Source organism: Littorina saxatilis, linkage group LG12 (genome assembly GCF_037325665.1).
Source record: "Littorina saxatilis isolate snail1 linkage group LG12, US_GU_Lsax_2.0, whole genome shotgun sequence".
NCBI classification, from domain to species: domain Eukaryota; kingdom Metazoa; phylum Mollusca; class Gastropoda; order Littorinimorpha; family Littorinidae; genus Littorina; species Littorina saxatilis.
In genome coordinates this window covers 42,666,121-42,676,025 of record NC_090256.1, presented here as the reverse complement: position 1 = coordinate 42,676,025, position 9,905 = coordinate 42,666,121, and the positions used below count along the sequence as shown (strand labels likewise).

General features: G+C 43.9%; 1 protein-coding gene across 1 annotated transcript in view; it reads left to right on the top strand.

The window, feature by feature from the left end:
* Positions 1-9,150, top strand: part of LOC138981986 (E3 ubiquitin-protein ligase DCST1-like) — a 29,192-nt gene extending 20,042 nt beyond the window's left edge. The window contains exons 9-11 of the mRNA XM_070355189.1: positions 3,611-3,832; positions 4,452-4,649; positions 8,548-9,150. Coding sequence (XP_070211290.1) covers positions 3,611-3,832; positions 4,452-4,649; positions 8,548-8,679 — 552 coding nt within the window. The 3' untranslated portion in view covers positions 8,680-9,150. The remainder of the gene's footprint in view (positions 1-3,610; positions 3,833-4,451; positions 4,650-8,547) is intronic.
* The last annotated feature ends 755 nt before the right edge of the window (positions 9,151-9,905 follow it).

Genomic DNA, 9,905 nt, shown 5'->3' with positions numbered 1-9,905 from the left:
CCGCAGATGTGCACCTGGGTTTTAGTTTCTTGATTCATTGTTTCCTTTCTCAGATTATGGACCTCCCATTTATTGAATACAGCCTATATGGTGCAAGACCAGTTCAGTGCCTACTGTTCACCTGTAGCAAGCACATCATGCCAGTGATATTAGAGACTCGCTATTGCTCCTATGAGGGGAAGAAATGAAGAATGAAAAATTAACTGGACAGTTCCGGAAATTTCTAGAAACAAAGGAGGTAAAGCTAATGATAATGGGATAGCGAGCGTCTTAAATTGCTACAGGGCTCCGCTTACTCCCGGGCGAAGCCGGGCTTAACTGCTAGTACATATAATAAAAGAGAGTGTCTGTCTGTCTGTCTGTCTGTCTGTCTGTGGTCGCCATACCTCTGAGATGGCAAGAGGCAGGAACAAGATAGTGTGCACGTACACTCCCTAGGTGCCGCAGATGTGCACCTGGGTTTTAGTTTCTTGATTCATTGTTTCCTTTCTCAGATTATGGACCTCCCATTTATTGAATACAGCCTATATGGTGCAAGACCAGTTCAGTGCCTACTGTTCACCTGTAGCAAGCACATCATGCCAGTGATATTAGAGACTCGCTATTGCTCCTATGAGGGGAAGAAATGAAGAATGAAAAATTAACTGGACAGTTCCGGAAATTTCTAGAAGGTAAGGGAGATAACTGTTCACCTGTAGCAAGCACATCATGCCAGTGATATTAGAGACTTGCTATTGCTCAGGACTATGAGGGGAAGAAATGAAGAATGAAAAATTAACTGGACAGTTCCGGAAATTTCTAGAAGGTAAGGGAGATAACTGTTCACCTGTAGCAAGCACATCATGCCAGTGATATTAGAGACTTGCTATTGCTCCTATGAGGGGAAGAAATGAAGAATGAAAAATTAACTGGACAGTTCCGGAAATTTCTAGAAGGTAAGGGAGATAACTGTTCACCTGTAGCAAGCACATCATGCCAGTGATATTAGAGACTTGCTATTGCTCCTATGAGGGGAAGAAATGAAGAATGAAAAATTAACTGGACAGTTCCGGAAATGTCTAGAAGGTAAGGGAGATAACTCTTTTTTGTCTGTGGTCGCCATACCTCTGAGATGGCAAGAGGCAGGAACAAGATAGTGTGCACGTATACTCCCTAGGTGCCGCAGATGTGCACCTGGGTTTTAGTTTCTTGATTCATTGTTTCCTTTCTCAGATTATGGACCTCCCATTTATTGAATACAGCCTATATGGTGCAAGACCAGTTCAGTGCCTACTGTTCACCTGTAGCAAGCACATCATGCCAGTGATATTAGAGACTCGCTATTGCTCCTATGAGGGGAAGAAATGAAGAAAGAAAAATTAACTGGACAGTTCCGGAAATTTCTAGAAGGTAAGGGAGATAACTCTTTTTTGTCTGTGGTCGCCATACCTCTGAGATGGCAAGAGGCAGGAACAAGATAGTGTGCACGTACACTCCCTAGGTGCCGCAGATGTGCACCTGGGTTTTAGTTTCTTGATTCATTGTTTCCTTTTTCAGATTATGGACCTCCCATTTATTGAATACAGCCTATATGGTGCAAGACCAGTTCAGTGCCTACTGTTCACCTGTAGCAAGCACATCATGCCAGTGATATTAGAGACTCGCTATTGCTCCTATGAGGGGAAGAAATGAAGAATAAAAAATTAACTGGACAGTTCCGGAAATTTCTAGAAGGTAAGGGAGATAACTCTTTTTTTGTATCCAAACAAAGGAGGTAAAGCTAATGATAATGGGATAGCGAGCGTCTTAAATTGCTACAGGGCTCCGCTTACTCCCGGGCGAAGCCGGGCTTAACTGCTAGTACATATAATAAAAGAGAGTGTCTGTCTGTGTGTCTGTCTGTCTGTCTGTGGTCGCCATACCTCTGAGATGGCAAGAGGCAGGAACAAGATAGTGTGCACGTACACTCCCTAGGTGCCGCAGATGTGCACCTGGGTTTTAGTTTCTTGATTCACTGTTTCCTTTCTCAGATTATGGACCTCCCATTTATTGAATACAGCCTATATGGTGCAAGACCAGGTCAGTGCCTACTGTTCACCTGTAGCAAGCACATCATGCCAGTGATATTAGAGACTCGCTGTTGCTCCTATGAGGGGAAGAAATGAAGAATGAAAAATTAACTGGACAGTTCCGGAAATTTCTAGAAGGTAAGGGAGATAACTCTTTTTTTGTATCCAAACAAAGGAGGTAAAGCTAATGATAATGGGATAGCGAGCGTCTTAAATTGCTACAGGGCTCCGCTTACTCCCGGGCGAAGCCGGGCTTAACTGCTAGTGTGGAATAAGAGCAACAGCCTTGCTACTTCATGACCCTCCCTGTAGCACACTCCTCCCAATACCCCCGCCTATTCCCTCATTCCCGTTTCCTCATTCCTAAGACTAAGTAGACGAACTCCGAAAATAACTGACGGGGATGTGTATATGGGTTGTGAAAGTGAATACTCTTACTTTTATTGAAGACCACTTTCCGTCACACGTGCTCTCACACACCCCTTGCTAGGGACTGCATGGTCTATAATGACACGCGGGAAAGTTTGCCTCAATAAAAGCAAGAGTGTTCACAACCCATACACACCAGAGTTATTCCTGGAGTTCGTCTATCTAGGAATGAGGATCGAGAGACGAGAGAGGGAGGAGGCGCGGGATGGGAGTGGAGAAAGAAGGTGTGTCAGGAGGGACCTGAATAGGAATCACAGGGACCACCAAGGCTGTTTCTCTTTGCCCACGTACGTGAAACATATACTTTTGTTTTGGTGCTGTTCTGACACTTGTTGCTTGTCCCGGTGTGCCCTCACACCGCCCCGTCCTGGCATACACTGCTCCTCCATCCACAACATCAATTTCGTTCCGCTGCCAGACCAATCGTGACAGATATTAGAGTTTCTTCCGAATATCGTCCATTCCCCCTGTGCAGGGGAAGGAGATGGACCATCGGAGGACAGTGCTTGTGTTCGCTGAGTACGGCGGGCTCTTTCTCTTTCACACCCCATACAAACCTGACAGAGTAATTTCCCAAACCCGTGTGCTGTGTCAGAGGAAGGAGATGGACCATCGGAGGACAGTGCTGGCGTTCGCTGTGTACGGCGGGCTCTTTCTCTTCCACACCCCATACAAACATGACAGAGTTATTTCCCAAACCCGTGTGCTGTGTCAGAGGAAGGAGATGGGACCATCGGAGGACAGTGCTGGCGTTCGCTGTGTACGGCGGGCTCTTTCTCTTCCACACCCCAAACAAACCTGACAGAGTTATTTTCAAACCCGTGTGATATGTACAGGGGAAGGAGATGGACCCGTGGAGAACTGTTGATGATAATTAGTTTTAACGTCCTCTTAGAACCAATTGGCCTATCTTGGGACAGGGGAGAACTGTGCGTGTGTTCGCTGTGTACGGCGGGTTCCTTCTCATTCATAACCCATACACACCCGACAGAGTTATTTCCAAACTCGTTTGATGTGTGCAGGGGAAAGAGATGGACAAGTCGAGAACTGTGCTTGTGTTCGCTGCTTACGGCGGGCTCTTTCTCTTTCATAGCGGAGAGTTATTTCCAAACCCGTACGTGTGCTGTGTGCAGGGGAAGGGGATGGATACGTGGAGGACAGTGCTTGTGTTCGCTGTATACGGCGGCCTCTTCCTCTTCATGCTGGTCGAGGCCTTCGGGCTGCGACTGCGGCGAACCATCTGCGCCTTCTTCTACCGCAAACGGGAGAAGAAACGCGTGCTCTACCTTTACAACGAGCTGCTCAAGAAACGGAAGGGCTACCTCAGGCATATGCGACATCGTATTCGGAAACAGGTGTGTTTAAAAAGATCGGTCAGAGCTGTTATGAATAAGGAAGTTTTCATCTAAATTAAAGTCAAAACCACCACACGCGCAAAAATCAACAACATTTGTTTGGTGAATATATCCCTTGTAGAAAAATGCCTTAGATTCGATGCACGTAAAATGCATCCTACGATTTTGGTTTTACGATAAACAAATGTAAGGAGCGAATTAAAAAATATATATATCCAGGTATCCAGCCGTGTAACCTTCATTTCTACATAAAAATGCAAGTTCTTGTGTTTTCAACAGAATGATGCATTTTGAAAGGTAGGCTCGGATACTAGCTACCCTGATCGTACATCTCAGCACAAAATAATTTCCAGCAAAACAATAACCACAAACGACTAAAACTTAAGACAACAACAACGCACTCCAGCTCGCTCGCAGGCAAGCACGCGCACTCATACACACACACACACACACACACACACACACACACATCTACCCACACCCCCCCCCCCCCCGGGGACACACACACACAGTGTTTCCCCACAACAAAGGCAAAATAAATTTCCAGGCCAACAAGGCCATTCACGACCCTCACCGTGTCTGTCGCACCAAACCAAAGCAATCTTTGTGGCGACCACAGATACGGAAGAGGACGCTGAAAGGCCAGACAGGGGTGCTGACAGCACTGACCCTGCAGTTCCCCAGACTATGTCGCTGCCTCAAGTGGCTCAAGTCGGCACGCGAGTCGTGTCTCATCTGCGAGGAGCCCGAGGGCAAGACCTTCCAGCGCTGTCCCACTCGGGGCTGTGGCTGGGGATACTGCAAGGAGTGCTGGAAGGTGGGTTGATTCTAAAGGAACAATTCTTCCCGTGTAAGCAGTTCAGTTCACCACCCCAGATCTAGCTATGCGTTTACATGAGATAAGTAAGACCTTCCAGCGCTGTCCCACTCCGGGCTGTGGCTGGGGCTACTGCAACGAGTGCTGGAATGTGGGTGGTTGTGTTGACTTTAAAGGCAGAGTTCTTCTCGTGGACATATTGCATGCTGCTTATCGTCTCTAACCTGATCAGGCGTTTACACGAGATAAGTAAGACCTTCCAGCGCTGTCCCACTCCCGGTAGGTTGTTGGGTTGACTTTAAAGACACACTCCTTCCCGTGGAAACTTTGCGGTTCATGGTCTTAGATGTGGTCAGGCTTTATATGAGATAAGACCATCCTCCACTTGGACACATGCCAAAAGCCAACCTCCTGACTGAATGCTGAGAGCTGTTGGACTATGTTGCTTATGAAATGCTTTCTTCACAGCCATTCATGGTTTGTACAACATTGATTTAACAAAAAATGCTACTCTGAACAGATAACACGCAGGCTGTTATTGGCTCACGAAGTGTAGCCTATGCGATCGTAACTTTGTCTGTCTGTGCGTTTGTGCGTGCGTGTGTGTGTGTGTGTGTGTGTGTATGTCTGTGGTAGAAACTTTAACATTTCCGAGTCTATGTGTGAGTGGTTATCCAAGACTATGGATAAAGCTCGCATAAGATTACGTCACGGTCAAAAGTGTTTGACGTCAATTAATGCATCATGACGGCATGCCTCCCTGTAGTCTTTCTCTCTCGCGTGGTGTGTGTGGTCTCGGTCATTGTTATTTTGAGCGGGCCGAGACTATTTGGCAGTCGTGTCCCTGTAAGTAGGCTACATGCAGACAGACAGATCTAGATCTAGTGTCTCTCTTTCTTGCACAGTGTCACCTAAGCTTACTGTGTGTGTGGGTGTGTATGTGTGACGGAGTGATTGAGTTTGTGTTACTGTTTGTCTATTTCTTACGTGAGCCTTGAAGGCTTTGCCTCTTGTTTTTAGTATATGACCAAGTGCAGGGAGGGTCTTTTCCCATGTCAAAGCCTGACCAGGGCTGAGAAGGTGAGCCGAACAGGTTTTTTGGCTCACGAAGTGTAGCCTATGCGATCGTAACTTTGTCTGTCTGTGCGTTTGTGCGTGTGTGTGTGCGTGTGTGTGTGTGTGTATGTCTGTGGTAGAAACTTTAACATTTCCGAGTCTATGTGTGAGTGGTTATCCAAGACTATGGATAAAGCTCGCATAAGATTACGTCACGGTCAAAAGTGTTTGACGTCAATTAATGCATCATGACGGCATGCCTCCCTGTAGTCTTTCTCTCTCGCGTGGTGTGTGTGGTCTCGGTCATTGTTATTTTGAGCGGGCCGAGACTATTTGGCAGTCGTGTCCCTGTAAGTAGGCTACATGCAGACAGACAGATCTAGATCTAGTGTCTCTCTTTCTTGCACAGTGTCACCTAAGCTTACTGTGTGTGTGGGTGTGTATGTGTGACGGAGTGATTGAGTTTGTGTTACTGTTTGTCTATTTCTTACGTGAGCCTTGAAGGCTTCGCCTCTTGTTTCAGGAAGAAATGTGCCTTTAACGTTGTGCTTGTCTTAGTGGTAGATGTGATGTTTTTCTTTGAGAAGGTTTCTTCTTCTGTAAAGAAAAAAGAAAAAAAAAAACAAGTCGGGTAAGGCGAAATTACTACATTTAGTCAAGCTGTCGAACTCACAGAATGAAACTGAACGCACTGCATTTTTTTTCTCACCAAGACCGTATAGAGCATCGTCAGTCCCCCGCTCGTGGAAAAGGCAGTAAACTTGACAAGGCAGTATAGCGCGGTAGTGGTTGCGCTGAGCGGGATAGCACGCTATTCTGTACCTCTATTTTTTTTTTACTTTGGAGCTTGTTTTTAATCCAAACATAACATATCTATATGTTTTGGGAATCAGAAACCGACAAGGAATAAAATGAAATTGTTTTTAAATCGATTTAGGAAATCTAATTTTAATCATTATTTTCATATTTTTTTTATTTTATTAGCTTGATTTTAATCCAAATATAACATAGTTATATATTTTTTGAATCAGGAAATGATGATAAGATGAAATTGTTTTTAGATCGTTTTATACAAACATAATTTTGATTACAATTTTCTGATTTGTAATGACCAAACTCATTCATTCATTTTTAAGCATCCAAGCTGAAATGCAATACCAAAGTCCGGACTTAGTCGAAGATTGCTTGACCATAATGTCAATCAATTTGGTCAACAAATGAGGGCGAGACAGTGCTGCCTCAACTTTCACTAAAAGCCGGATATGACGTCATCAAAGATATTTATCGACAAAAATGGAGAAAAAAAGTCCGGGGATATCGTACCCAGGAACTCTCATGTGAAGTTTCATGAAGATCAGTCAGGTAGTTTTCTCGGAATCGCTCTATACACCCGCACACACGCACACACACACACACATACACCACAACCCTCGGCTCGATTCCCAGCCTATGTTAAAACATGTAGTCAAACCTTGACGTCATGTAATAAGAAGTTTCGAGACGTAATTGTCATGCATCCTTATCTTTGATGGAAAATGTCACGAATTAACTGTCATTGGAGACAATCATAAACAGCGTATTAGATCCTGAGCCTGGTTGTCGAATTATGTGCCCTTGACAGGCAGAATGAATATTCAGTAAGGATGCCCCAGTCTTTCATCCCAGGACATGAAAACATTCGCCGTCACTGCGTATCTTATTTGCGTATACAATGGAACCTCCATATTAAGACCTCCAAAAATGGGAAACCATCTGGTCTTAAGAAGGAGGGGGTCTTAAAATGGGGAGGGGGGGGGGTACATTTACAGAGGTTCTGAACAAAAACTCTGAGAAAACTAGGTCTTAAAAGGGAGGGAGTCTTAAATTGGGGGGTCTTAAAAGGGGGGTTCCAATGTATTCCATTGCCTCCCTTACTTGTACCATTGTCTCTTTTACGGTCGACTCAGGAACTAGTTTCCGCGTACATTGTGTCAAATAGAGTCATGTATAGTATGAATACATGAAACAATTTTTGCGGAAAGATGTTTATGATAGAAAACAAGAAAAACACATTAAGAAAAGGTAAGTTTATTTTGTTCTAATTTTGTTTGTTTGATGTTGTTGTTGTCCTTACACCTGTTTCTTGTTCCCGTGTGCTCTCACGCCGCCCCGTCCCTGCATCTATAGATTAAATTTAATCCAACAGCAACTCACAAGCTCGTCCACATTGCTGACTTTGCAGTGGGTGGACAAACAAATGATCTTTGACAATCAACAGGAAAAAACAAAACACATAGTTCTTTATCTGTTAATTACCTCATTATTATTTTGTCAGTTCGTTCAACCGCTTCAAATTCAATTAGGTCAATGTGCATGTTTATTTTGTCTATTATTAACGTTCCAATACGTATCCTCTTTTGTTTCTTTTGAGTTTGGAACGTTAGCCGCCAATAAGCTTTGAATGAAAAAGGGAGTAAATTGACATTAACAATAACCAAAGTTACTGCGACCTAGCTTTGAATGAAAAAGCAAACGTTTTTTTTGTTACTGAGTTAATTGACATTAACAATCGCTAAAGTTACTGCGACCTGATTTCTTTACCCAGGATTTGGGGAGAAGATTATTGAAGACAATGAGCGTGTAAATATTAACTACAGGTCACAGCATTACTGAAGCAAAATTACACAAATATGCAGTTTTCGACTTCTGCAAGAAGGTCAATGATTCTTGGAATAACTGCGAATGGATAGATGCATATGGCATAACTGAAAGCCCTTGGGGGCTCCGCGTGTATCTTAAATTGTTAAGCACAGTAACTTTAACTTTAATTGCAAACAATTGCAGACTGCTTTTATCTGTGCAGGACATCAAGTATACGTGCTACGCCTGTACTGGCAAGCAGGACGGGGAGTCAGGGACGGACCCCAGTGATGAGAATGACGATCTGTCCTCTGACGACAGTGACGTTGATAATGACAACAACTTTCTCCACTGATTACCTCATATTCATCTATGAAGAGGACTTGATGCTATAACTTTGCGTCATTGAAGGCCAGAGGCCAAGAGTTCTGTCATGCTGTTTACCACGGTTATGTCTTCTTCACTAACAACAATGCGTTTGGCCATTCTTCAACTATTTTGTCGTTCCGTATTGGTCAGATGCGCTTGATTATGACTGACTCACAAGTTGGTTTGGGCAGACGTTGCCAGTTTTTGTTCTCCTATAACCTTAATTAGTATCTTCATACACAACTGAAAAGCTCTTCTGAAAGCTCTTATGAAGAGAATTTCTTCAAATGTGGCTACCGGTTGAGGAACAGAGATACCACAAAAATGTGTGTCTGAGAATGTGTTAACCGTGCTGATTTGCAATGTAAATAGTTTAAGTGATGAATGCAACTAATTCCACATGTCTTCAGTAGATTGTTGTAGCCTATGTTTTCATTAATAAAGTTTCATGAAGATCGGTCCAGTAGTTTTCTCTGAATCGCTCTACACACAAACACACACACACACACACACACACACACACACACACACACAGACCCCACCACCACCACCCTCGTCTTGATTCCCCGTCTATGTTTAAACATTTAATGAAAACTTTACTAAATGTAAATATTACGACAACACCGAGAGCGAAAGCAGCAACGAAGCTGGACAAAAATAAAATAAAACTTACTACAACTTCAAAATAAGAATGGATCTCGAACAAACACGGAATCTTGATGTGATGCATAAGAAAGCAGAAAACAGTTGACTTGACCAAAAACAAAACAAAGCCACACACACAAAAACAAGGTATATTGTGGGAATCAATTCATTGTAAAAGGAATTCAACCAAACGTCAATTCAAATGGTGGCGCCGTCTGGTGTTTAAAACAGACATGTGTAAATGAATTAAGCGGGGGGGGGGGGGGGGGGTGGCGCCATAGGTCTGGCTTCATTGTCACGTCTGCCGGCCATCTTTAATGCGACTGGGATGACTTTGAAATGGAAAGGAGTGAAACAAAATGACTGGAATGACTTTAAACAGGAAAGGAGTGGGGAAAATGACAAAAAATAAAAGGGATGTGACAGTAACGTGATTATAAAGGATCCTGAGCTCCACTACCGTGTAGGTTGGCCTAGTGGTAAGGCGTCCGCCTCGTGATCGGGAGGTCTTGGGTTCGAACCCTGGCCGGGTCATACCTAAGACTTTAAAATTGGCAATCTAGTGGC